Source organism: Lethenteron reissneri, chromosome 22 (genome assembly GCF_015708825.2).
Source record: "Lethenteron reissneri isolate LAM-NWPU_2019-01 chromosome 22, ASM1570882v1, whole genome shotgun sequence".
Classification (NCBI taxonomy): domain Eukaryota; kingdom Metazoa; phylum Chordata; class Hyperoartia; order Petromyzontiformes; family Petromyzontidae; genus Lethenteron; species Lethenteron reissneri.
Window position 1 is genome coordinate 7,568,155 of NC_083800.1, and position 27,141 is coordinate 7,595,295.

General features: G+C 49.9%; 1 protein-coding gene across 1 annotated transcript in view; it reads left to right on the forward strand.

Moving 5' to 3' along the window:
* LOC133345586 (myoferlin-like) overlaps positions 1 to 27,141 on the forward strand; it is an 84,579-nt gene that overhangs the window by 43,979 nt on the left and 13,459 nt on the right. The window contains 25 exon segments of the mRNA XM_061556495.1: positions 209 to 322; positions 919 to 1,096; positions 1,498 to 1,532; positions 1,534 to 1,623; positions 2,737 to 2,843; positions 3,479 to 3,671; positions 4,661 to 4,816; positions 6,380 to 6,511; positions 7,676 to 7,836; positions 9,529 to 9,643; positions 10,493 to 10,595; positions 11,012 to 11,154; positions 13,191 to 13,361; positions 13,754 to 13,865; positions 14,224 to 14,301; positions 14,829 to 15,010; positions 17,426 to 17,584; positions 18,116 to 18,217; positions 18,717 to 18,878; positions 20,039 to 20,204; positions 20,689 to 20,768; positions 22,338 to 22,397; positions 24,040 to 24,144; positions 24,860 to 24,988; positions 25,797 to 25,952. Coding sequence (XP_061412479.1) covers positions 209 to 322; positions 919 to 1,096; positions 1,498 to 1,532; positions 1,534 to 1,623; positions 2,737 to 2,843; positions 3,479 to 3,671; positions 4,661 to 4,816; positions 6,380 to 6,511; positions 7,676 to 7,836; positions 9,529 to 9,643; positions 10,493 to 10,595; positions 11,012 to 11,154; positions 13,191 to 13,361; positions 13,754 to 13,865; positions 14,224 to 14,301; positions 14,829 to 15,010; positions 17,426 to 17,584; positions 18,116 to 18,217; positions 18,717 to 18,878; positions 20,039 to 20,204; positions 20,689 to 20,768; positions 22,338 to 22,397; positions 24,040 to 24,144; positions 24,860 to 24,988; positions 25,797 to 25,952 — 3,189 coding nt within the window.

Consider the following 27,141-nt stretch of genomic DNA (forward strand, 5'->3'; position numbering starts at 1 on the left):
GTCATTGTTTACGTACTGCCAAGCTGCTCGTCAACTCACCTCATCGCACTTTTCAGCTGCTCAAATATTACATTCTTTGTCTGGCCGCCTTGGTTAAGGCGCTGTGTACATTTTAAAATAAGACGAGATTATAAGAATCGTTGCCCGCGGAGATGTCGCTGATGGCTTTTGTTGGCTTGCGTGGCACCGCACGCTCTCTCTCGGCCAGGGTGAGGGAATGTCGTACCGAGGCCGCGTTCTCATCGAGCTCATCACCCAACTCGACGCCAAGGTCGACCTCAAAGTGGAGCCCATCTCCAACGACGACCTGCTCCGGGCTGAGGTGCCTTCTTCACCACTGTTGCTCTACGACGTCTCTGATCGCCCCCCCCCCCCCCCCCCGCGCTAGCGCACCCTCGTGGGCAACAATACACCGGCGTCACTTTGAATTGCTGTCTTGAAGATTGCGTGAACGAGGGGCTGACCAGAGGTGGGAAGAGTTGAGGGGGGGGGGGAGCAAAAGGGTTAGATTTTCCTCGAGTTCGCGCAATAGCAAGTTTTTTTTTTTTATCGCCAATGAATAAGGGAGCCGCCCCCACGGGGCTTTTTGTCCTGAGTACTGAGGTCCGGTGCCTCCAGGAACCTCTGGGCAGCCCTGCGCGTTCACGATGTGCTGCTGTCTCGCCGAATGGATCGTGCGAGTGAGTGTGCTAATATCTATCTTGTTGCTTGTGTGAGTGATGTGTTGCTGGTGGCTTCTTGTCTCGTCTTAACAGATGGTGTGTGGGTGACGTCCGACGAATGTCGTTCTAATATCTCGTCTAACGGATCCCAGTGTCTGTCTCGCTGTCGAATGGATCGTGCGAGTCAAGTCTTGATTGTCCTCCTTTGTCCTGTTGTCTCCTTCCTTCCCCCACCCCTCGCCGGCTCGTCGTACAGAAGTACATGCGGCGCCGCAAGTTCAACCTGTACGCAGCGTTCTACACGGCCAGCATGATGCAGCCGGTGGACGACGCGGTGCAGTTTGAGGTCAGCATCGGCAACTACGGCAACAAGTTCGACAGCACGTGCATGCCGCTCGCCTCCACCACGCAGTACAGCCGCAGCGTCTTCGACGGCAAGTCGTCTTCCTTCTTCCCTTCCCGCATCCAGTCCTGAAAGAGCCGCATACTTCTCTATAATGGCTGCTTTGTGGCATTACTTGTTAAGGACGGTCTCGTTACTCACATGCATTGCAGCTCTTGAAATATATTTTTTTTTACCGAATTCGTAAAAAAATGGCTCCTATTTTGGTTGTCGACCCCTGGTCATGGGGAGTAGTTTGACCATACTTCACTACGCTGGTCCGCACAGGTTGTTGAAGAGCACCCCCGGAACCTGGTTCCGATATCACTCTCCGCTGACGGTAGCCATGACCGGGGAATCGAAATTGTGGCGGCGGGTTTATAGCGCGCGGTGCACTACCCACAGAGTAGCTGTTGGAGTAGCCTCCTCTAATCACGGCACGCCCCCCTGCAGGCTGCCAGTACTACTTCCTGCCGTGGGCGAACACCTAAGCCCGTGGTGACGCTCACCTCCTACTGGGAGGACATCAACCACCGACTGCAGGCGCTCAACATCCTCCTCTACACCTACGAGCGCCTGGTGAGGACCGTCCCCATCATTGGAACCTCATTTGTCAGTAAAAATATGATGATTGGTTTTTTACCCTTCTATCTGGCAACAAAACTGACACCTTTTTACAAGGAGTCATGTTTGCATAGACCACAATACCTGCAGTCATAATGCAAACAAAAACCATAACTCTGATAATGTATACACTGTCCTTGAAGTTGATTGGTCCACACCCGAGACAGCTTTTCTTAGAGCCTAGTCTCACATGGGTTGGACCAGATGACGCCAAAAGGCGCACAACTCAAAGATAATGCACCATCTCAGGTTATGGTTTTTGTTTGCATTATGACTGCAGGTATTGTGGTCTATGCAAACATGACTCCTTGTAAAAAGGTGTCCGTTTTGTTGCCAGATAGAAGGGTAAAAAAACAATGACCGTCCCCATTTTTATTTTTTTATCGACGCCAACAGTCTGTGTTCGCGTATGCAGCGGCCTTTTGTCAATGCACTGCTGGATGAGAGCCCCCCTCGCCGCATCGTGTGTGTCGTGCGAGATGTTTGACCAGACGGTCATGATTTGGTCGGGGAACGTGAGTGAAGGTAGGGAGGGGAGTATAGATGTAGCATACAACAGCGGGGTTTGCTGCCCTCTGCAGACACTTCTGCAGCAGCCAGATACAACGGCTTTATTAATGGGGGTTGCTTAGCCAAGCACTAGCTAGGTTCAGCCCTGCTTACCTTTTGAGATCTGATGATCAGGGGGTTATGATCGCACTCCTGTAGAGAAGAAAAAAAGACATCTCTCCAATATCCGCAACATAATGCAATCCTGGAGTAGCCAGCGAGCGCCACAGTTTCGAGATGTTAACTACCTCGTCCGGTATGCAGGAGGTCGTGGGTTCCATCCCGACCCCGCTCCTTCTATTAGCACAGTTGGCTACGTACGGTCAGAAAGAAGTTCAACATACATGTTGTGTCACTTTTGCCGAGAGGGTCAGCTGCCACTGGTGGTGGGGAGGGGGGGGGGGGGTTGCTCTTTGATATGTTTGAGATGAGCTGCGATGCCCCGGCGTACAGGGGGGCGGCTGCCTCAAAAGCAAAGCGTTGTAACCGCTTTGCTTTGAATGTGCCGTGCATTTGCAGGATCTCATGTACGGCAAACTGAAAATGGCTCTGGATGCCAAGCTGCCACAACAGCAGCTGGCGTCGGTGTGGCTCAGTCTCATCGACCAGGTGCTGGAAGACTGCAGGTACGGTCGATTTTAAGAGATTCTGCGAACGTTAATTTCAGACCACTCTCTTGTCTTCATGACAGAACGTTTGTTCGTGCCCGGGTAGCACAGCGTGTGACGCGAGCCCCGTTTGAAAACGATACAATGAATTGGTGCGTTTTAGATTTGAAGCTTTCGTGACTGCAAGGATTCATACTCTTAGTTCTTTCGGTAAAGTCACGTGGTGCGTGCCATTTTAGGGAGGGATCTGTCCGGAATGGGTGTGCACAGAGACCAGGTGCAGAGATGCCCATGAGCCCTCAAACTAAATTAACAGCGAATCTCAACTGGTTTCCCACTCGTTGTCGTTAATGGAAATCAGGTTATTATTTTCAGCGTACAGCTATTGTTAGTCGCACAATGGCATGCGTGTTTATTTGCTCGCAATCGGTCTTGTCTGTCGTGTTGTTCATTGCCTTGAACGACGAGCGATTTGGCGTGTTTATTGTTCTTTACGCTCCAATCTGCTTTGCCACGACCACCACTATGACTACCACTGCTACCATGTCGTGTCTGTCATGTTCGTGCATTGCCTTGAACAACGGGTGAATTGGTATTAATTGTTGTTTACACTCCAACCCACTTTGCCACCACCGCTACCACCACCGCCACAGCATCCCGATGCCGCCGTTGGACGGCTGCGCCAACGTGACCCCCCTGGACGTGCAGAGGCGCAAGCTGCGCATGCTGCACCTGAACCAGATCGTGGAGGGGGCCCAGCGCCTGCGCAGCGAGGCGACCGAGGTGGACAAGACGATTCCTGAGATCGAGGATTGGCTCGACATCCTCCGCACCGTGGCTGAGGAGGTACGCGACCGCCGCTCTCTCCGTTCGGTTTCTGCGCGTGGGGTGGAGCCTGCTGTGCTTTGAGAGCAGCTGAGCCGTGGTGGCTCGCTGGTGTTGTGTGAAATGTGCGAGGATTGTTTTACCCATGGGTTTTTGGAATTTTATAAAATTATCTTTTCTCCTCCCCCCCCGGCCCCCACAATATTATAAAAATTGTGCCGTGACTCGCGTCATGAGATGAGGTGCCCATTCGGAACTCGTAGAGCAGTGCAAGCCCCCCCCTGTGTGTTGGAGAGCGGCCCTGTGGAAGTTGATGTCATAGAACTGCCTCTGAGATCCTCCCTGATCCACACAGGAGCCAGGATCACTTTCCCCCTGTGCCCTTCTGCAGGAAAATGTTTTGTCGCGTTGCATTAAAACTCGGATTTGATTTAACTGATCAATTTAAGTGCAAATCCAAATTTTAACTTTTATTTTGTTTTGTAAAATTATTTCATTGACTTACAAGTGGAGTAAACCGTCACACGGCCCACTGTTTATATTCCCGGTAGAAGTTCACAAAGATGCGATGTTTCTTGCAAGCGATGGCACTTGACGCAGCGTTCGGTACAGATATTTAATTTGGCCCCGTGCCACTTGAAGCTCCATGGAGCTCACGCTAATTCTGTCTCCTCCTGCCAGCAGTGACTTGAGCAAGCAATTTGCAGGGATTGCACCTTTTGTGTGTTTATTTGTTTTGTTACCGCAAAACGCGAGTCCCTGCATACCATGCCAAAAAGTTCCGGTAACAGGGCACAACAAAAAAAAATCACGGTCATCCATGCCGGTGCGACGGAACCGCATGATGACGATCGCTTGTGTTGTGATGGAAACGTCGTTTTTTGTTGTTATTTTTTTGTTATTTTCTTTGAATTTATCGCAGATCTTAACTTCGATTTATCGCAGACTCCATGCATGATCTCTCTCTCACCGTGCACTGTGTAACCACTTTCTCCCTGCTTGGCCCACAGCCTCAGAACAGCCTCCCGGACGTGGTGGTGTGGATGGTGTGCGGGGAGAAGCGCGTGGCCTACGCTCGCATCCCCGCCCACGAGGTTCTCTACTCCAGCAAGGGCATGAAGATGTGCGGGAAGTATTGCGGCAGGACCCGCACCATCTTCCTCAAGGTGTGTGTGTGTGCCCACTCTTCCCGCCCACTGCGGCCCACCAGTTCGGTTCAGCGCAGTTTGCATATGTTCTGTGCACCCGGAGGATATCGGCCCATTGAACATGTATGGATGTATGCCAGAGGTTGCAAACGGGTTTTGATTCCTTACCCGTACCCGTACCTGGCCGCACCAGGGTACCCGTACCCGGCCGGGTACGGCCGGGTACGGGTACCCTGGCCGGGTACGGGTACCCGTTCCCTACCCGTACCCCTACCCTACTCGAAATAAGTGACAAACGGTTACTCACCAGTGACTCACGGTCTACCCGTACCCGTACCCGGCCGCACCAAGGTCGCAAACGGCTACCCGTACCCGGCCGGGTACGGGTAGCCGGGTATCGGGTAGGGTACGGGTATCGGGTACCCGGTTGCGACCTCTGATGTATGCATGTTGAACTTTTTTGCACCGTGTGTAGCCAAATGTGTTAATCGTAAGTGCGGGAAAAGACGGCGCAGTAAACACAAAAATCAGTTCTGAAGAAATTCGTTATTAGTCTAGATTTAAATGTGCGTGTAGCTTCAGTGGCTTCCCGATATCGGAAGGGGGAAGGGCGTTCCAGATGGCCGCGGAAGCACACCCTGAAAGTGCGTAATGCGGTAAGCACACAATGCGGTAGACGTCTTGTAAATATCTTGCCACCATGCGCTGGATTAGACGAGTGGTGAAAGGCGGCAAGCTGTGGGTGTTGCCACGTGTGTGTGTGTGTGTGTATTCAACAACATTCGCACGAGGGCAAAATGTTAGTTTAACACGTAGGCTTTCACGACCAATATTATTCATAATGAAGGTTTTTTTGGTATTAGATTACGTGAATATAAATGCGGCGTTAACCCACTAATTGGCTGTGTCGGGTGGTGGGTGTTTTCACGACACAGTTATGTTTACACGCTCTCACCCCAAAAACCCTTATGGGTAAAGTGTTGTACATCTAACAGTTGGCAGTAAAAAGGTAAAGGTGCAGCCCTGCAATAGCTTGCCCACGCCACCGCTAGCAGAGCTCTACTTAGAGGGAGCTCTCGAGAGCCCCTCTGGAGGGGATGTTGGCCTACTCTTCCACACTGAACAAACGTCTGTGAAGATGGTGAGGGAGTACCCACGCTTTTACCCCCACCAAACAACCTTCCGACCCAACTGCGGGTGTGCCCGTTCATTATTATTTCGCCTGAAATAATTTTTTTTTACAAGGGTGGACCCCCCCCCACCCCCGGGGGCATGAGGAGGAAACAGAAAAATTAAAACAATTGAAAATGAAATTCCATTACTACAGCAGCAGCTTGACAACTTTTAGAAGCAGCCATTCAGACGGTGTCGATCGTCGAATACAAATGCGCGATGGGTAACATTGTGCGCCTCCTCATGGCCCAAGCGAATGGGTTACGCGATGGTAAGGCACGCGGTAATAATTTTTACCCACCTTGTTCATCCATTTCCGGACGAAGTCCTGTTATTGTCGCCCGCGTTTCTGCCATGGTCTCAATTCGCCGCTCGCAATGCGCAATGTGCACTTCAAACTCTGCGCAGTACCCGGAGGACAAGACGACGAACAACAAGATACCGGTGCAGCTCCGCATCCGCATGTGGCTCGGCATGGCAGCCGACGAGAAGAAACTGAACGAATCCTCCGAGGGCAAACTCACCGTGTTCGCCGAGACGGTAAGAGAGAACGTGGCCCCCGTGAATTCACATCTCTAGCGGTGAAAGCGTTACAATCCCGTGAATTCACTCTAAAGCACAAATCGCCATCTGCTCATAACACACCCACCTTAAATATTGCCAAACGCCACCTTTCACGATTCAAAGCTGAACAGGAAATCAGTCATTTCCAGCCTGCAGCTTGCTTACTTTGTGCAAACGTATGCAGCCATTTTGTCAAACGATATTTATTTTAATCTAGATTCGAAGTTCCCACTTCAGCAAAAAAAAGTCTTGCTGTGGTTTTCCCACCTGATGATGATTGCTTGTGTTGCAATCTAAACGTCGTGATTTAATTTAATTTATTTTATACCTACGTTACTTTACCGAAAGAACCGAAGAGAGTACGATATTTATTTTTTTAAGTTCCCAAGTGGGACGGGCTTAGTTGATGTTCCTCCCTTGACTTTCCGGTCTCACGGCTTCGCCCTGCTTCGTGCGACGTTGTGCAACGCCAAACCACCACTCGGCTATTTGTCCGCGATGTGACAAGAATGGGCGCTTGATGTAATTTCACTGACGGTTTTCGTGTGTGCCTGCGCGCCCCATGGCTGCAGGGCAGAGCTAAATTTACGCGACCTACCCCCTGCTTGCCTTGCCCTGTGTGCCGCACTGTAAATTGCAAGTGCGGGGCCAAGGCATGTTGGTAAATTTATTCATTGGCCGCAAGACAAAGTGAAACTCGCAGTTGTAAGGGTTGAAAATACATTTAAATGTTAAAGTAATTGAATATTGGATTGTGCACAAGAGCCCGCTTTTCGTGCAACTGCTGGAAGTGTGATTGCCTTTCCCCCATCACCCCATGCCTTTGTGGGCCATGAGGAATATCTTGACCATACTTCACCACGCTGGTTGGTGCGGTTTGGTGAGGAAAGTGCAGAACGACAAATAGTTATTTCTGCACTACCCGCTGCTGTCCACTGCTTACTTCACGTTTGTCTTTTACGCTCAGGTACGAGGTGAAATTGTTACATTGTTCAGCTGAGAGACTGTTGCGGCTTTGGGGGAGGCTTTCATCCAGCAGTGGAATGAACATGGCTGACGATGATGAAGACGATGATGAACTTTTCCCAAAAACTTAACCAACCACCTGAATGAGCGCCGTGTGGGTGTGAATGTGTTCAGTACGAGAACCAGTGCAAGCTGTTTGGCAACTGGGGCACGAAAGGCCTAACGCGCCACAAGTGGACGGACGTCACTGGGAAAATCAAACTGAAGAAAGAGACGTTCCTGCCTCCTGTCGGCTGGAAATGGGATGGCGACTGGTACATTGATCCAGAGCGCAGGTGAGGTGTCATCCTGTCCCGAGAGGTGGTGGCATTGGTTTCTGTTTATGTACCTGCACGTCACTCTCTCACTCTGCTGCTTTCACGATGCGTTGCATCTGTGCCGTGTGACAATTCAACGAAATATCATTTGGAAACCTCGCAGGGGCTGCGATTGCAACCCTGCGTATTTGAGAAGAGCCATGTGAGAGATGCTTGCATTACCACTGAAAAACCCTTCAAGTAGCCTTTTTAGTTCTTTTGACACTGCTTTTCACGTGACTGTCAAAGCAATGTTTTTCAAATTCTTGGTGCTAGATTGTATCCAAATTAAGTGAGAACCAACATGTGAATGTGTTGGGAGCGGTGCGTGCGGGTGGGGTGTCGGGTGAATTTTATTGGTGAACAGACTGAGACCATTAACTCGCTGTGGTTAAGAACCCAGTTGTTTTTAAATGATGTTTTATTAATTCAACAAGAGCCCTGGACAACGCGAGCAATAAACAAGGTAAGGCGGCAGGCACAGAAATTCTGCTGGCGGAAGCCGGAACACAGAGCTCATGAGTCTGTGTGAAAGGGGGAAATCAATGAGCTCGCTGTGGCGCACTTACACAGGGACTGCGAGCGTGAACGAGAAGCCAGTTTTACCACACGGTCACCTGCTCGGATTCGAACCCATGATCTCCAGTCGTGCCGGCTCATCTCTTTGACCTCTGAGCCACCATGCCCACCTCCCTGCTTTATTTTATTTTTATTCGTCATTTGTTTGCGACGGAGGTGCTACATGTGTGGGCTGACATCCACTCACACATAACATTGACAAACTTTTAGTTCTTTCGGTAAAGTCACGTAGGTAAAAAATGAAGTTAAAATAAAAAATAAAAAAAAGTGATTTTTATTGTTTTATTTTTTCAAGAATTTTTTATTAATTTAATGAAGTTTTATTATTTATTTTATTACTTTTAATTTCATTTTTTACCTACGTGACTTTACCGAAAGAACTAAGAGTATGAATCCTTGCAGTCACGAACGGATTTGCTAAATTAATGAACAGAGGTGCTTTCTGAACTAATATAGTACATGTTTAAAATTTGACAGTATAATAATAATAATGTGAAGATTGAATCGCAAACGGGCACCAGTCTATGATTTTCTTGTAATTAAACTGGCTTCTCAACTTTAGTGAGTTGATGATCTCAGCCCAGTGACCGATGACACCAACATTTTTTTGTTTTATAACAAATTTAGTTAATTCACAGCCTAGGGAATTACAAATATATATGTCACTGTGCAACAAACATTGCCTTCTCTAGCAGGGTGGGTGAGAAAGTGCTACTCCCTACTGTGTTGACAAAAGGTTACTTGTAAGTAGCTCTGTAACATCCACTTTTGTGGGCCGTTCTGACACCGAGAGAGTTGTTGCCACTGCGGGGAAAAGCGTGACCATTTTTAATTGCGAGATTTCCAGGAGTGTCTTTAAAACCTAAAGCATAGAATCAGACCTGGGATAAATTACAATTGTGGTCATTTAATTTGTAAACAATTGTAATTGTCATTTCAGCTGACAATTGTTGCTTGTACTAGCAGTGATATTTGACCCCAGGTCTGCGTAGCGTGTGTTGCTCGTGCATTGCTTACGTACCACGCTGTGTGCGTGCGTGCGTGCGTGTGTGTGTGTGTGCACGTGCGTGTGTGTGTGTGTGTCCCGCACAGTTTGCTGATGGATGCGGATGCTGGACACTCCATTTTCGCTGATGAAGTCTTTGAGAACGAGAATCGGATTCCTGGAAGAGATTGGCAGCTTGCCTCTGACCCCTACACAGATGTGGTACGTGTCCTTTGGTACTAGAATTGACTACGTGTGTTTCTGACTCTTCTTATTTTCTTGAAAATGTTCAAACAAACTTCACGTGGGCCAGTGTTTTTTGGGCAACAGTCTCTCTTCAGAGAAGGACTGCACTTTACAACGTGGTACTTTGAGAATCCTGGAATATTTGAACGCAGCTTATGTTACCAGATTGAAATTGACAATGAGCAGTTTTCCACGCATGCCAAACATGCGTACGCTACTGCGGTGGCGTAATTGTTTGTGCATTGATCTATGAACCAGGATAACCTGAGTTCGATTCTTGGTCGTGGCAAACATCAGTGACCGACGTGATCAAGTAAAGTCAAACAATCCCCCCCCCCCCAACCTGCACGGCATGGGGAATCCCTCATCCAGCAGTGGATTGACAAAAATGTGTGTACCAGTACATTGTGTATTTCGATAATTGTAAACCGGTGGGGTTTTTTTCCAGAAAGTTGGCAAGAATGGTAAAAAAATGTTTTAAACATAATAAATAATTCTCACGACGTTTCGGAGGCAACACAAGCTTCCTTCTTCAGGTGGAACCGTCACAGCATGATAGCTGTATCAAGTTGCCTCCGAAACGTCGTGAGAATTATTTTATTATGTTTTATTTTTATTATTTTATTATTTCCCTTCTACGTGACTTTACCGAAAGAACCGAGAAGATGAATCCCTGCAGTCACGAAAGCTTTAAATCGAAATTCATTTTTTTTAAGTTCATCTTAAAATTGGTGCCGTTTTTTTGGATGGAAGAGGCTGAATCGACGTAACTTCCACTGTGATTGTCTGGTTTTTCCCGTCTTGGTCTTGTGATTCGTTGCTCAGAACGGAGAAAAGACCCTGCCGAAGACGGAGCTGGAGGTCCCAGCTGGGTGGATCTTGATGGAGGACTGGAATGTGGATCAGAATCGAGCCGTGGATGAAGAAGGTTTGAACAAATCTTGCTCTTGTTCATCTTCACTTTTATTGCACCATTTACTGCAGTATTGGCTGGCAATATTCCTGTATTATCAGTGGACGGAGTGTCGCTGTCTTGCCAATTATTCTGTTAATTTTATAGCACCATTTTCAGAGGATAATGAATGAATGTTAAATCGGTAAGTGGAACCGACAAGCGTGGTTATCCACATTATGGATTTTAACAACTAATTAAAGTACCATTTGAGTAAATTCATTGAACGTGGTGAATTCAAATTCCAGTCAGTACGGGCTCGTCTGCGCCTGAACCGTGAGCTCTGTTGCAGGCTGGGATTACAGGCCCGTCCCCTAGCCTGAACCGTGAGCTCTGTTGCAGGCTGGGAGTACGGGCTCGTCCCCTAGCCTGAACCGTGTGCTCTGTTGCAGGCTGGGAGTACGGGCTCGTCCTCCCTCCGGAGACTCGGCCCAAGCAGTGGGTGTCGGCGGAGAAGATGTACCACGTGTACCGGCGGCGGCGCTGGTTGCGCAGACGTCGGCGCGACCCAAAGCAGATGGACATCGCCAGACAGGTATTGGCGGGATAATGATCTCAACTTGCCGCGCCACTCCGCCGCTCGGTATTCGCTCGCTCTCGTAGAGAGCGCGAGGGAGGACGACCGGGGTGCGGGGGAGGAACTACGGACGAGCGGGGGAACGCAGCCGCACGATGAGCCGGCGCCACCAACAATTTGCGCAAACTCTCCGGTCCTCTCTATGTTGAGGCGTTATTGTCCAATTAATGAAGTGTTTTGCACATGGGAGGAAACCGCGGAGCACCCGGCGAAAACCCACACGTGCTAGGGGGAAGTAACGCACTTTCCCATACAAACGGAACGGGTGGAGTTCACGTCTTTTTTGCTGTACTTCCTTCTCCTGGCGAGTCGGTGTACGGGCTCCTTCTTGACGCCCATGGGAAAGGAGTTTCGCTACATTTGTACGATCCGACAACCCTCGCCGCCCTCCACGGTGTATGATTACAGGCCATGTTTCACAAAGCCACCATCATGCATTGAACCAAGTGGTGGTGGGGGTGGGGAGCGGTGGCGTAGTGGTTGGCACGCTGCTCTACGAACCCAGCGACCGGAGTTTGATACCCGCTCACGGCCACTACCAATACCAGTGACGATTATCGGAACCAGTCCTGGGCCTCCCCTAGATTGACATGGCCTCCAATGCGTACCTGGTGCGGTGTGTAAAGATCGCCACTGGGGATACAAGGGTGTGGTGCTGTCCACTCACCCCCCCCCCCGTCTACCATGTTGACCATCATAGGTGCGCCTCGGTAACAGCACTTGCCCCAACAGTCTGTAAAGGTTATACAGGGGATCTTTGTCTTTGGAGGCTCTAGAGAGGCAACTGAAATTGCCTGAGGTCCCCTGCTTACTTCGACGCTGCACAGTTGACATGGCATTTGGAAACACGCCTTCCCGCTTAGCAATTGAGCGTGTCTGCTCTGTTGGGAACGGTGGAGCAATGGTTATCTCGCCATGGTATGAACCCAACGGCCCGAGTTCAATCCCTGGCTATGGCTGAAGTGAGTGGTATCCAAGCTGGTTATGGCCCTCTGCTATGTTGACTTGGCCTAAAAAACAAGGACCTTTGTGGTGTCAACATCATTGGGGAGACGAAAGTGGTTGGGGGGTGGGGTGTTATGCTACCTCTGCCACCTGCTGGTAGGCACCAAACTGACCCAAATAGGCGCTTACTAAACTGCACTGGCCTCAACCGTCTGTGTGGCTATACGGGGAAGGATCTTGTATTTGTGTGTAAATTCAGTTGATGTTTGCAGAAGCCCTCCGTGGCTAAACACGTGTTTTTGACCACGTACGTGGCCGATCCTGTTTGAAGAAAACTTTAGCCCATTCCCCGTTTGACTTTCAAAACACCGTTCTTGCTGCACTGAGTGGCGGAGATGCTTGGCCGCACTAGAAGGTGCACATGTTGACACGTGTGTGCGTGTGCGTGCGTGTGCGTGCGTGTGTGCGTGTGTGTGCATGTGTGTGTTAAGGAGAGAATTGGCTCCGTGTTAGTTTTGGGGAGGTCAAATATCTGGACCTTACAGATCAATGTTAACTCCTAAACAGATGCTCACCCACAGCGCTTGCCCGCAATTGTTGTGTCAACCGTAAGGATGATCGACACGCATGGCTACGTGGAGCGATGCACTTGGCACAGACGAACTTATTGAGAGTAACACTAATTTAGCACATTTGACATTGACACCATTCTTATAGCGCGAAGCTATACGCGAGAGAAAATGTGTATCACGGAAGAGTATGGTTATAGTCTTGTCAGTATGGGGCGATGTTACCGTGTGATTTTACACATGCGTAACTTAAAATTTGGAGCGTGCCGTTGGTTACTGTCAAACTTTTTGATGTTGTTTATCCACGTGTGAAGCAGACGGCGTGCAGTCAGGATTAATGTGCAGTATACCTGCAGTAATACGCAGTATTTACCAGGGAGGCTACTGGGGCTCAAAGAGCAAACCTCGGCAGCAGTGCCAACCGCCCCGTAAAAATAAATAAATATCCTTCACCGCGCGTGCCGGGATTGTTGCCGCCAGAAAATGGAGAAGCTGGTGACCGAGGGCTGGGAGTACGCGTCGCTCTTCGGCTGGAAGTTCCACCTGGAGCAGAAGAGCACGGACACTCAGCGGCGGCGTCGTTGGCGGAGGTGCATGGCGCCGGCGGAGAGGCTGGGCCAAGCGGCGGTCTTCGCGCTGGAAGGCGCCTTGGTGCGTCGGTGACGGCCCCCGGCGAGACGCAACGGGGGGCGAGCGCGCGCGGTCACGGAAAGAAATGCGCGCGACGCGAAATCGGCGTGTTGCTTACGAACCGGGCGACACGGGGCAACGCATGGCAGGAATTAAATGGCACGGCATGGACAATTACACGAGCGAAATAAATGGCACGACACACAACAGCGCTTGGCTAACAACAACACAACAGCAACATGGCAAACACAAACGGCACGCGAAACGAACAAATCCGCGATCGACACGGGCAACACAATGACAATGGCGAGTAACGCAGCACAAACTCCATCCCGTCGCAGACTTTCGGATGGCTCTGCTTTTTGCCCGTAACGAGCTCGGTCGCCGTTTTTTTGCGCCATGCACGCTGGCAGGGCGGCGGCGGCGAGGAAGATGACCCCGACTCGTCGAAAGAGGACAAAGACGAGAAGAGCGCCAAGAGCGTGCTGGGGGTGAACACTCCCACCATCTCCTGCATCTTCGACAGTGAGAGACGGGCGCGAGGGGGGGAGGGGTACGGAGGCGGACGTGCGCCGCTCTGCGTTCATTGCGAAGGCCACCACAATCATTGGGGGGGCGGCCTGGACATGATTCCTAGCCGGGGTGGTGGCGGCAGCAGCGATGCAATCTATGCAGCCTCTATATTTGCAGCGGCCAAAGAGAATCGATCCCCGATGAATTGTGATCTCTAATCGTGACGATTCCGTCGAGTCGCAAGGGGCGGGAGGCGGTGAATCGTTCCACGCCTCGTTGGTGCAGTCCTCCATTTGTATTTTGTTGTAAGATGCACTCTCTGTTATCGTTGTTATTTTACTGCCCGACTGAATTTCTCATGTTTTTGCAGAACCACACAAATTCCATTTTCGCTGCTACATCTACCAAGCCAGGGACCTGGTAGCACTGGACAAAGAGAGCTTCTCCGGTAATTAAAGCTCCCGCGAGCTCTGAAGTGAAACGTGGCTACATTGTCAACACTGGTGAATGCTTGAAATGTGGGTTTTAGGAGAAGCAGATTATCAACTTCTTGGGTTATTTTTTTCCCCCAAGAGTACATCATGACGTGGCTGGGCTGGATCAGATGTCTGCGATATTGAACCGGTTGTCGCTGAGATCATAGGTGTTCGAATCTGGCTTTCAGCTTTGTGTGAATTAAACCGTGTTGCCGCGTGTAGCGAGTTGTGATGGTCTGAGTGGAGCCCAACGAATGTACTGTGCGTTGAACTTCTTTCGCACCGTACGCTGCCAACCGTGCTAATCGGAGGTGCGGGAAGTGGGTTGCACAAAACTAACCTCATCGCATGAGCATTACGCGAGGACTCGCCGCACGGTCAAACGAAACCGCGCAGACTCGCCCGGTGTGAGGGGGGGGGCCCTTGTCCGGCAAGTGGATTGTCAACGGGGGAAGGGGCTGTGCGTGCACGTCATCGATTCGCCGCTGCTCTTTTCCAGATCCGTACGCCGTCGTCTCGTTCCTGACACAGTCGCAGAAGACGGAGACGATCAAGACGACGCTGAACCCCATCTGGGACCAGACGCTCATCTTCCACGACATCGAAATCTACGGCGACCCATCCTCCACTGTGCTCTACTCGCCCAGCGTGGTCGTGGAGGTCTTCGATTTTGACACTTTTGTGAGTGCCTCTTTCAACGTTCTACACCAGCGTTCTTTACCAAATTTCAGAGAGGGTGCACTTTTGCCGATAAGACATCATTAATGTAAGGGCCGCCACACATTTTAAACCTGTTGTCTATTGTCGGGGGCCGCACGTCAGGAGCCGGACTGAAGGGGCCCTGCGGCCACCAGTGGCCCCGCAGGCCTTGCAATGAAGACCACCGCTCTACGACGTTTTAAAGCTCTCGTGCGCCCGGGGCGGCTCGGTGGTTTAACAGTCGTACCTTGCAGTGAGAACGGCCTAGGTCTGATTCCCGACTCGCGCTCGCCTCTCCGCATGGAGTTTGTTTATTCTCCGCCGTGTTCTGCATGGGTTTCCTCTAAAAGCTAAAACAAAAACAATACCTAAAGATTGCGATTGGTATTCACCAAAAGACCCCGATGGCGAAAAATATCCTGCAATTTACTCAATTGGGATCGCACACAGGTGCAATCAAATCAAGTTTGACAAAGTGGCCAGGTAGCTCCAAAGGGTCAGATCAGCGAGCTGGCATCGATAAGATCCTGAGAGTTTGAATGCTGGCAGCTGCCTCTCGTTGAAAAGCTATCGGTAGTCAGAGGTCGCAAACGGGTTTTGATTCCTTACCCGTACCCGGCCGCACCAGGGTCGCAATTGGGTTACCCGTACCCTACCCGATACTCGGCTACCCATACCCGGCCGGGTATCGGGTAGGGTACGGGTACGAGTACCCGATTGCGACCTCTGGGATGAAGCCATGTTGCAGGTGCGGGTGGGTTGATTCTAGGAACTTGAATTGTGAGAAGAGACAAGACGTTGGGAAATGAGTGACAAACGGTTACTCACCAGTGACTCACGGCCTACCCGTACCCGTACCCGGCCGCATCAGGGTCGCAAACGGGTACCCCTACCCGGCCGGGTACGGGTAGCCGGGTATCAGGTAGGGTACGGGTATCGGGTACCCGGTTGCGACCTCTGTCGGTGGTAGTGCAACGTTCGGCCAGAATGCTTTTTCTTTATTATTGAACCCAAATCGTCAGCAGTCACAACAGAGGGGGCTCGTGAACATCCAACAAGTAAGGCCTGTCTCGGGATTGCACCCCCTGGGTTGTCTCTCCTGCCCGAACAGGGACTCGTTAAGGTGTATCGTGTTCCTTTTCTAACCCAAGCAGGGGGAGGAGGGCATGTTGGGGGGGGGGCTGGGGTGAATCTCGAATGCCACGGGGGCGAGATGTTAACTACCTCGCTTGGTATACAGGAGGTCATGGGTTTGAACCTGACGCCTGTATATTTGGACATGGGGCTTTTTTTCCCAGTATCAAAGAATGAAAAAGATAGGAATAGGTCTTACCCTTTCTGGCAATAAGGCAGGAGGTGCTAATATGTTCACGCACCAAATAGATACCAATTTATAGGCATCAAGTTTGCATTAACCACGAGTACTAGTGGTGAACATGCAAACAAAAACATGCTTTGATAATAATATATGGCATTGTCTTTGAAACTGATTAGTCTCCACTCTTTGGTTCTTTCGGTAAAGTCACGTAGGTAGAAAAATAAAAGAAAGCAGAACATAATATATCACCGTCGGTTCAGCAGTTCCACTGCGGGATTATATATTTTTTTTCCGCCTGAGTACGACCGCTTGTGTTGCGATCGAAACGTCGTGATATGTTGTTTTATGTTTCATTAAATTTTTCTACCTCCATGACTTTACCGAAAGAACCAAAGAGTATGGATACCTGCAGTCCATGAAAGCTTCAAATCAAGATTGATTGGTCTACACCAGAGACGGCCTTCTTTTTAAATCCTTCATATTAAGTTCACTTGCTTGCTTGCTTGCACGCTTACGACCGTGCAAATCTTTCGGTCGTTTTTTAACCCACTTCTCGTGATCCAGTCGAGCTGACATTTTGCACACAGACTCGTTGTGCGTGACAATGCATTTTCGTGAAAAAAAATTTCCAAAATTTTACACTGTTTAGGGAAATTTTTTTAAATATTTAATTACCTATTGTTTAATGCTGCCAGACTATCATCTGACCCATAGGTGGCAGCCATCTGAAGCCAGAGGACGAGAGGACTCTAGCCGCCCCGATGCCACGCATATCAAGGATTTATAGTGAAAAACTTTACTTGTTCATACCGTATTTGGAGTATGCATGTTCTCTCTCCCCCGTGGTCGCATGGGATTTTCTGGGGGTCCTCCGATTTTTCCCTTCCACATTTTCGACTCCACGTGCATTTAGAGTATTTGGCTGCTATAAATTTCCACGTGATAAGCCACTACGTTGAGCTATCATTTGTGGCAGTCGCCTCTCAGAAAAGAGCTGCATAGCTCAGTGGGCCCTTACCTGTCGAAATAAAAGTACGCACGTATACTTTTTTGACACTCTCTACCGCGTGGTGCTGCAGGGGAAGGACGAGTTCATGGGTCGCGCCAAATGCTCGCCGCTGGTCAAGCTGTCGGTGTCCGATGACCTGACGCCCAAGTTGGCGTGGTACCCCCTGCAGCAGGGCAGCAAGGAGCGCGGGGAGATTCTCGCCGCCTTCGAGCTCATCAAGAAAGAGAAGGTACGCCGTTCCGTTCGCCGATTCGTTTTGGGTCGGCGTAAATGATCTGGCCCGCTGGTGCCGTGTACTCGTAAAATAACAGGTTAAGGTATTCCCTCGCGAACGCGCTGTCCGTGCTGTTGGGCTGCCCGCGAATCGCGTCTGAGACTCTGCACGACTGCATCGAGACCGAGAGAAAGTGATGGGATCATGTGATGAGATAAATGGATAAGATAGAGTGATGCGTTAGGGTAAGTTCATTTAGAAACTATTGTTTGATACTTAAATATTTATGTTTATTATAACCAATTTATTTTTTGTGTTTAATAGCTTATTTATTTAAGGGAGTTAATTATTTAATTATCAGCATGGTGAAGCACGGTCAAATAAACTCCCCACGACCCGCACGGCGTGGGCGAGTTCCTCACCCGTCGCTGGATTGACGAGAGGAAGGCTGCACATCTGCACACGGGCGCGAGACTACGAAGCTCGAGTCTCGGTGAAACTGCGAGCGTCATCCTGCTGACAGTTGTCCTCCCGGCGACACTGCAGGCCGACGGATCGGACCTGCCCTTCCCTCCGCCCAAGCGGGACACCACTGTGTTCATGGTCCCCCAGGGAATCAAACCCGTGCTGCAGCGCACCAAAATCGAGGTGAGCCACGCAAACGACACGAGCGCCTAACGGCGGTGGTTCTCAACAGTTTTGGTTTCGCGGTCCCTCCCCTGTCAACACGGCTAGTCCCAGTGCCCGACCGCCCCCGTCCACCTCCCCCCTCCCCTCAACCCTGATTCGTCAGGTCACAATACACACAGAGACCACATGTCCACACCTAGAGTCCATGCGGTGTTCACAACACATGTGTTTCATGCTGCGTATCGGTGTGAAAATGGTCGACATTTGCCTCCATCGAGAATAGATGGCATGAAATTACATGGCACATTTTCTCCGTTGTTATTCTTGTAGCAGCTGGCCAGGTGGACTCAGCGGTGAGAGTGGGTTCCAAGGTCAATCTTGTTTGGGGAGTTATCTCGGCCCATCCTCTCTCTGGGGTCGATACAATTAGCACCACTTCGCGTAATAGATCATTTCGACTTTTTTCTGCACGATTATGGTTGCGGTGATGATGATGATGATGGTTGTAATTGTGCAGATCCTTGCCTGGGGTCTGAGAAACCTGAAAAGCTACCAGCTGCTCGGCGTGACATCGCCCAGTCTGGTGATCGAGTGCGGCGGAGTCAACGTGCAGTCGCCCGTCATCAAGAACGTGAAGAAGAACCCAAACTTCAGCAGCCCCGTCCTCAGCATGGAAGTGGTAACGTCGCACACTCGCGCTCTCGCTCTCCCCCTCTCTCTGGGGACACTCATTGGAGTGGCCTCAGAGAGGCCGACGACCAAGGGGATAAACGCCTAAGATCGATGGTGCGAGAGATGGTTGGCGAAGATGATGGAGGTTCACGTGTGTCTTGCGCGGAGAACGGTGGAAAGCGTTGGTTGGCGAGGCGTGGTGGCAGCGGTGGCTTGTATGTCTGTATGTAGACCTTCTTTTGCACCATACGTAGCCAACCATGATAATCGGAGGTGCGGGGGAAGGACTGCAAACTAAACACTACAGCAGTTCTAAAGAATTTAGTTTTCAATCTAGATGTCATTCTGGCTTAGGCCATGATGACATCTTGATCGTGGAGGGACCCTCGTCATCACCGTTGGTGCCCCCTTGCTTCATTTCACACTGCCCAGGACCACACGAGGGCCCATCGCTTTAAAAATGGGCGTGCAATCGCCCATGGTTTAGAGGGACTCGAGCGTCGTGCGACGTAGAGGGGGAGGAGGGGTAAGGTGGAGAGGGGAGAGGTCCCATTTAATTCCATCACGCAACCACGCTACTCCTCTTTAGAGAATGTGCAGATAGAGTGAGGGAGCCCGGTTGACTGATGTGATTTTTGGAGATCAAACTGTATGCTGCGGTGCCGTGGGAATAACTGGGAAATGTTAAGGAAGTTGAAAAATCAAGAGTTTTGATAAACAAAACAAAAAAATTCTCAGCAGAAATTGTTCGATTTAATGCTGTGCATTTGCCAAACGTCCTTCAAATTTTCCAATTTTTCACAACAGCTCGCAGTGAAAAGTGGTGTGATCTCCAACAATGACGTCAGTCATTCTCCCCACGTGTCCCCCATCTGCTGTGACGGACAGTCAACTGCCCCAAACGTCGACCCTCTGTTTCTACTTTTTAGCTATGGCCATGTCCAGCCTTCTCTGCACTTTCCCAAGCTGACAAAGTAGCCTCCACTCTCAGGCAGTGCTAATAACAACCAGCAGAGAGTTTTTGTTAAAATATATCTTCGTTTACGAACCTATGCCCCACGCAGTTAATTATAATTTTTTGATCGTAAGGAAAACGAGCGCCATTGTCTTGTTGCGCCTGCCAGCAGCATGATTCTATAACTCCACCTCCCTCTCCGTCCGACGCAGCGTCTCCCCAAGGAGGAAATCTACACCCCGCCCATCATTATCAAGGTCATCGACAACCGGCAGTTTGGCCGCAAGCCGGTGGTGGCGCAGCTCACCATCAAGGAGCTGGAGGACTTCCGCTGCGACCCGGATGCGGTGGACGGTCAGCTCCCGCCCACCGTGGGAGGTAAGCCGGCGGCGCTCGACAGGTGCGGCTCACGCGGATGCCCAGGTGGCGCCGGTGGGGTCCCAGCGGTTCCGAAAGTATTAACGGCAAGTTAGACATCATATCGACCCTTGAATTTTACTGAAAGTGGTTTTGGGCAGGATTTATCACTGGACGGGGATTATAGGAGGTGTTTTAAACTTGATGTACAGAGTGACAGCCAGAGGATGGGAACACTCTTCAAGAGGGAATCCACCAATAGAGATGGAGTGATTTTTTTTTTTTTCGGCTTGTGTGAAGGAGAGCTGATGGATTGTGTGAAGGAGCTGATGGATTGTGTGAAGGAGAGCTGATGGATTGTTGTACCGTGAGAAATGGTAATGGTAGGGAGGGGGGTGTGGGAGACTCCTTAGTCTGGCAGATTATTGATAGCGAGGCCGATAGCGAGAACGTCATCGTGGGGAATGAATTGCGTCGCGATGAGGCTTGTCACGTTCGCACACAGGGGCCGGCCGGGCTCGCGCGTCCAGCGACGTGATGCTCAACATCGCTTCGGATGACAGCAAACCCTTGCTCACCTCCCAGGTGGGTGTGCTGCACTTGTGGATGTCATTGGTGCCACGGAGATAAGCGCAAAGTACATTCAACTTACCGCAGAAACGTCGTTACAGTTGAACAATTGCCGTGCCTTGTATCATTTAGGTACATGACTAACTTACTTGTGTAGTTAAGATTACAATTACAACTTTGAACTTGGCAGCTGGTAACTTTTCATGTTTCTGAGACCCCCAGGGCCAGGATCTGCAAAATAAAGAATAGGTGATGTTGGTGATTTCCCGCCAGAGATTTAGAATTTTAGCGGTGCTCTTAGCTCTTGTTACAGCCCCGAGCCGGTGGTCAAAATTCCACGTTGATGTGTTGGAGGAGAGTATCATTTGGACAAAAACCCACTGTTGACTTACCCACAATGTGGTAGCTATTTTATCGGCCCCAGAGAGATGATGAGCCGAGTAGATGCCAAAACAAGGATGTGAACTCGCAACCCTCTGATTGCGAGCCGCTCACTCTGCCGCTGAGCCAACGTGCCGCCATCCATTGATTATTGATCACGTGGCTTGCAATGCTTTGGTGTTGTTATTTTAAGATACATATTGAAGCAGCTTAGGGCGGTTTTTATTAACGCTTGCGCAATCATATCGCCATAGCCTTGCTTTTAATATATTGTCTATCTGTGTGGATTATTATGAAGTTGCTGCAATTATTAAACGGCCCGCCCATTGTTTTTCCGACAATTTGATGGCATCGCGCTGAAATTGGGTTTGAAAACGATGGCGGTGTGGCAAATCTCATTAACAGCTGCGGCAGAAATTGTGGAACAGTTGGCACGCGTCCGTGTTTTGCTTTCGTGTCGTAACAGTAACTCGTCCATCCAGCGGATGTGCGTGCTGGGGGATTTGTTTCTGTTTTAAATATCTGTCCTCGCCATGCACATTTCCTGCACTCAGCAGCGCGATTTCGACGAATAGGAATGCATCGGCAGGGATACAACGCAACACAAATTTGTGAATCCACTGTTGAGATTTACCGCCTCGGCCCCGACGTTTGTCGGACATGGGGAGCTGTTTGTCCATACTTCACCATGTCAGTCAGTGCGGCGTTGGTGATGTGAGGGGTCGGCACCCAGGGACCAATTCGATGATCGCTCGCTGCTCACGTTAGCCATGGCAGAGAATTCAAGTCGGGTCTCTGGTTTTAAATGTACTCAACCCAACGTTACAACATTACTATGCCCAAGTAGCTGTTTAGAAAATAATCTTACGTGTGGATGTCGGACTTCTTTCCCACTGCCCACACCGTACGTACGTAGCCAACCGTGCTAATCGGAGGGGAGCCGAGGATTAAAAAAGAAAATGCAACGCGATAAAGTAATGTTATTGTTGCGGCTATTATAATTTACGTCCCAGGTGGCGATGGAAAGGCAGCATCACGTCGCACGAGGGGGAGGGAAAAAAACAACGTCAAGCGAAATCGCACACAGGCAGGGGGACCTGAACGTAGAGACCGGCGCCATGTCGCCAATATGCCTTGCCGTCGCCTTTCCCGTGTGCACCCGTCAAACGACTCCATGTGTTGCGCACCCCATTCGATTTGCAGTTCTTTGGAAATTTGAGTTCCGCTCCAAGTCCTTTCTCCAGAGCAACGCCAGTCAGCCCTGTATGTATCACTCGTCACTTCGTAGAAAGCTTTGACACTGCTTACTTCTCGGTTGAAGGGGCTGTGTTGCGCATTTGGCTTACTCTTGCTTCGCTTGGCTTTGTACTAACCAGTAGCGCGCGTGCGCGCACGTGTGTGTGTGTGTGATGTGTTGGTGCTCGCTAACAGCACTTGCCCTAACGGTCTGTGTAGTCTATATGGGTGTTCTTTGTCTTTGAGGTTTTGGTGTGTTGGTTTTGTCAATTATTATTTCGGAATACTCTTGGCCTGCCTAATTGCCAGCAAACACTTGACACTAATTGGGTCGTTTGATACAAGGAGCCAAGTGGGTTCCATGGCATATGTCCCATTTTGGAGGTGAAGCTGACTTGGGCTTCATAGGCCACGAAACAAGTTGCATGGATCGAGAGGAGTCCTGGAACTAAACTTTATAATCCACAAACGTAAATTGTTCAGAAAGTGGGCTTTTGTTTCACAGCAGACTAGGACTAAGTGGATGAGAAAGTGACTTGCATTCATTGTAAGTCACGTTTTTATACGATAAAACTATCAAACATTCATTGCAAACAATTGCAATGAAGCTAGCATGGGACATATTTAATGTGTGGGTTGTATCACGTTTTTTTCCAGGACGCCCCGCAGTTTTTATACTTTTGTGTGTTGTTCATTGCCCACGGTTTGAGCAACCAATTGAGGTGAGGGGCAGACTTAGTACGAAATCTCAAATTATCCGTTGGAATTCGAGAGAAAAAACTAAAATTCCAGTGCATTGTGACAACGTCCGTTTTAAAACGCAAAAGCGCACGACGCAGCCTGGAAACAATCGAGGGGCCGCCACGCGACAACGCCGGCGTCGCCGACGACGATCGATCTCGCTCCGTTGGAGGCGCACAACTTCCAGGGGGTGCCGGTGGCGGCGGAGGGGAGCGCTCGATTGTGCCACACGGAGAGAGGGGTCGGTCGTTGCTGTCTCCCAGGGATTTCTCGTCACTCGCTCTGTGCGGTCTCTCGGCTCTGTACATCTCCCCAGCATGAGGAGGGGGCGGTGTAGTTGGTGTTGCATGGGAGGGTACTCTCCACTGTTTGGTTGTTGTTATTGTTTTACTCAACGGTCTTGTTCTAATTCAGAGAGGGTATTCTGTTTGAACTGTGGTGTTTTATGAAAGTTCTTGGCTGCAAAACAAAAACGGTGAAACGCCTTTGCATGGTTCTGAATGAAGGGGGAATGCCCGCGTGTTGCGCATGCAATGATCCGCCGCGTCGTTGATTTTAAAATAGATTCTTACACTCCGGAACACAAGCATCTGAAGCATTTCTGCAACGATTAATTTATGCAAATTGTATGCAAGTCATATCCTAATATTTAAGCAAGCAACAACAAAAACTACAAATCAGACCAAATGTGAAAAGATACAAACGAGCCCATTTAAAACTTCATAATGAAATAAATAAATCTTTGAATCAAATCGTCACCCCCCCTCTCCACCCCGAATCACGGCAACGAATCAAATCGCTTGGAGACGGAGTTACGAATCGTTCCACGCCTCCCTTTGCACTTTGCGCCGCGCCGGCGCGCTCGGAGTGACCGCGTCGTCACGCTGCTGCTCCGCCGCTGTGCCGTCGACGCGTCGCTCGCTTTTAGATCGACGAGAAGGACACCGTCGACTGGTGGAGCAAGTTCTACGCCTCCCTGGGCGAGGTGGAGAAGTGCGGCTCGTACCTGGAGGAGGGCCACGACACCCTGAAGGTGAGGGCCCTCTCCTCTATGGTCCGGCATCGGTTGTGTTGTTTTTGTTGCTTTGCTGCCGATTTTGTCCGAATTGTGTCATGAGAGTGTGGTGTTGCATCATTAGACCTTCTTTGCCAGTACCAAAATATAATAGGGTTTTTCCCCTCTTTTCTGGAAACAAAACTGAAACCTTTTTTACAAGGAATCATGTCTGCATTAACCACAATCCCTTGTGGTCAAAATGCAAACAAAAAACACACTCTGATAATATATGCATTGTCCTTGAAACTAATTGGTCCACACCAGAGATAGCTTTCTTTTGAGCCTCGTCTCAATTGGTGCTAGACCAGAGGACACCAAAAGACGTACAGCTCACCAAGAATTCCCACAGCCAAGTGTCGTCACGTCAGGAAGTGACCCTGGCAACGGAAACAGTTTACTTCTGAGATCCATATTCTTGACCCTTTGTTTACGTTGTTACTGAAGGATGATGCTGGTCGGAAAAGGTAATAGGTTGATACAAATGACGGTCTATTTATTGTATGACCAATGTTTCACAGAAACCCGTAGTGATTTTATTGTACATGGATGGGGGGGGGGCTCCTTCAAGCACCGAAAATAATGATGGGCTCACGTTCATTCAGGTGACGTTCATACATTTTTACTCGTGAGAATGGCAGAAGTGGACAACGTGAGTTTCACCCGAGTCTCATTTCCAAACCCTCCGTTACAGATTTACGACACGATGCTGGAGGAAGTTCCCGAGTTCCAGTACTTGAATGATTTCTGCCGAACGTTCAAGTTGTACCGCGGCAAAGCGGACGACGATTCGGACGACCCGTCAGTCGTGGGAGAGTTCAAGGCAAGGCGGAGAAACCCTTAACGTGTTGCGCATGCACAGTACGGACGCGCTTCTGCCTGTGAACGTGACCATTGGAGCGCTGTGTGTAGTTCGGTCACCCTTGTCGATGTTAGCAAGCGACAGCAAGCCAATCTCATCACGCTCATTTCCCGTTGAGCTCTCTACTTCCTTCTGGCGTTGTTCCCACTCGCGTGAGGCATCTCCCTCCTTGGTCCCCTTTCTCCACTCCTCCTTCTTCTAGTCCATCTCCACGTCTACTCCACGGCGCTTCCAATCCCACACATTCTCACCACACATTCTCCCTAGGCCTCTCGCTCTCCATCCTGGTGCTTCGACCTTCGTCGTGTTAATCCCACGTGGCTTTCCTCTCTCTTGTTGTCGAGACACGTGCCCACCCATCCCAGTCACATGTTTCTCCCCCCACCTTGCCTGAGATGGGCACGGCCACTCTCCTCGCCTCCTTCCACGTCTCTTCGTTTCCGGACCGATCCCAGCCCAGTCTCTTGGTCCCCGCCATCCATCTCCCGATTCTCACGTCTGGTTTGCCTCCTGTGTTTTCTTTTTACCTGCTTGGCTACCGAGGTCTGCAAATCGGGCGCATTCAGGGCGACTCCGTCGTGGGCAAGAGAGCAGCATCAATTTTAAACAAGTTAACGACATAGTCTCTTTTATATTTATTCATTTTCACCTATCTACGTGACTTTACCGAAAGACCCAAAGAATATAAATTCCTGCAGTCACGAAAGTTTTCGGTCAAGATTTAAGTTGACGACATTTAGCGGCAAATGATATCGCTCTCTCTCGGCAGGGCTCCTTCAAGATCTACCCACTGCCGGACGACCCAGGGCTGCCCAGCCCGCCGGCACAGTACCAGCTGCTGCCGGATATCGGGCTCCAGGAATGCATCGTGAGGGTCTACATCGTGCAGGCTCTGGCGCTCCAGCCCAAGGACACCAATGGCCTGGTAATGACACCCCCTCCTCACCCGGCTGCATGGCATAACCGCGTGGTGTCCTTGAAAATCTCGATAACCCGCGTGTGTGCGTGCATGTGTCTGTCTGCGCGGCGGCTCTGCCTGAGTACCCGGTGCGGTAAACATTCACACCGGGGAAACAAAGGTGGCCGGGCGTGGTGCTGGCCACCCTCCCCCCCCTGTGTACCGTGCCAGCCTTCATAAGTGCTCGCAAACAGCACTTTCCCCCACAGTCAATTCAAAGAAAATGACAAACTACTACGTTATCAGGATGACGACCGCTTGTGTTGCGATCGAAACGTCGTAGTTTTTTGCTATTGTTTGTTATTTTCTTTGAACCTATCTACGTGACTTTACCGAAAGAACCAAAGAATGTTTGTTATATGGTTCCTCAATATGCAATTGGTGAAACGGTCTTGGAGGAGAGCTCCAGACAAAGATGAATGCGTACCAAGATACGCCGATTCTGCGCTCATGACTCGCATTTTAATGATAAACCCATGCTGGCTTCATCGGAACACTTTACATTCCACCTCCAATGGATTTTTTTTAATGAGCATCTCTCCGCAGATGTTCACACGGTTAAAAAAATACAAATTCGCTTTTTCCATGCACTTAATCGGCCTACTTTCGACAACAAAAGCCGTCTTTCTGAACAAAGCCGAATTCCGTGGAGGACTATCGATTTCTTCACCTCCGCCCCAGGGGGTCGGCAACCTTTCAAGGAAGAAGAAGATACATTTTTTTTGTTTTTTGTCTTTGACCAAAATAGTTCGAGAGCCGCCTCGCACGCAGAGCTACTCGTACACAAACACAGATGCAGCAGGTATACGGCAAGTGACAAACAAATTCGTACTTAAATTAACGAAATAGGTGATGGAATAAACTGCGCGCCTATTTAGTTAATTTTTTTTCCCTCCCTTTTTTATCAGTGCAGTTCGACTGTTGTGCATTTTGTTGTCGCCAAGACAACCCATGGTGACCCATTCCCTGCTATATTTCATACATTTTCTTTGCGTTAAATTGCATTTTAAGATTTTTATTTTTTGTTTTGTTTTACTGCTGCTTACAAGGCGGGCGGCAACCAAAGCCGCATGGGGGTTAAGGGGCGCCGCCCGTTTGCCGAGCGCCGTGTCATGCCCCTCGATTTGGCTGCACGCGCAGCCTTAACCTGGCTGTG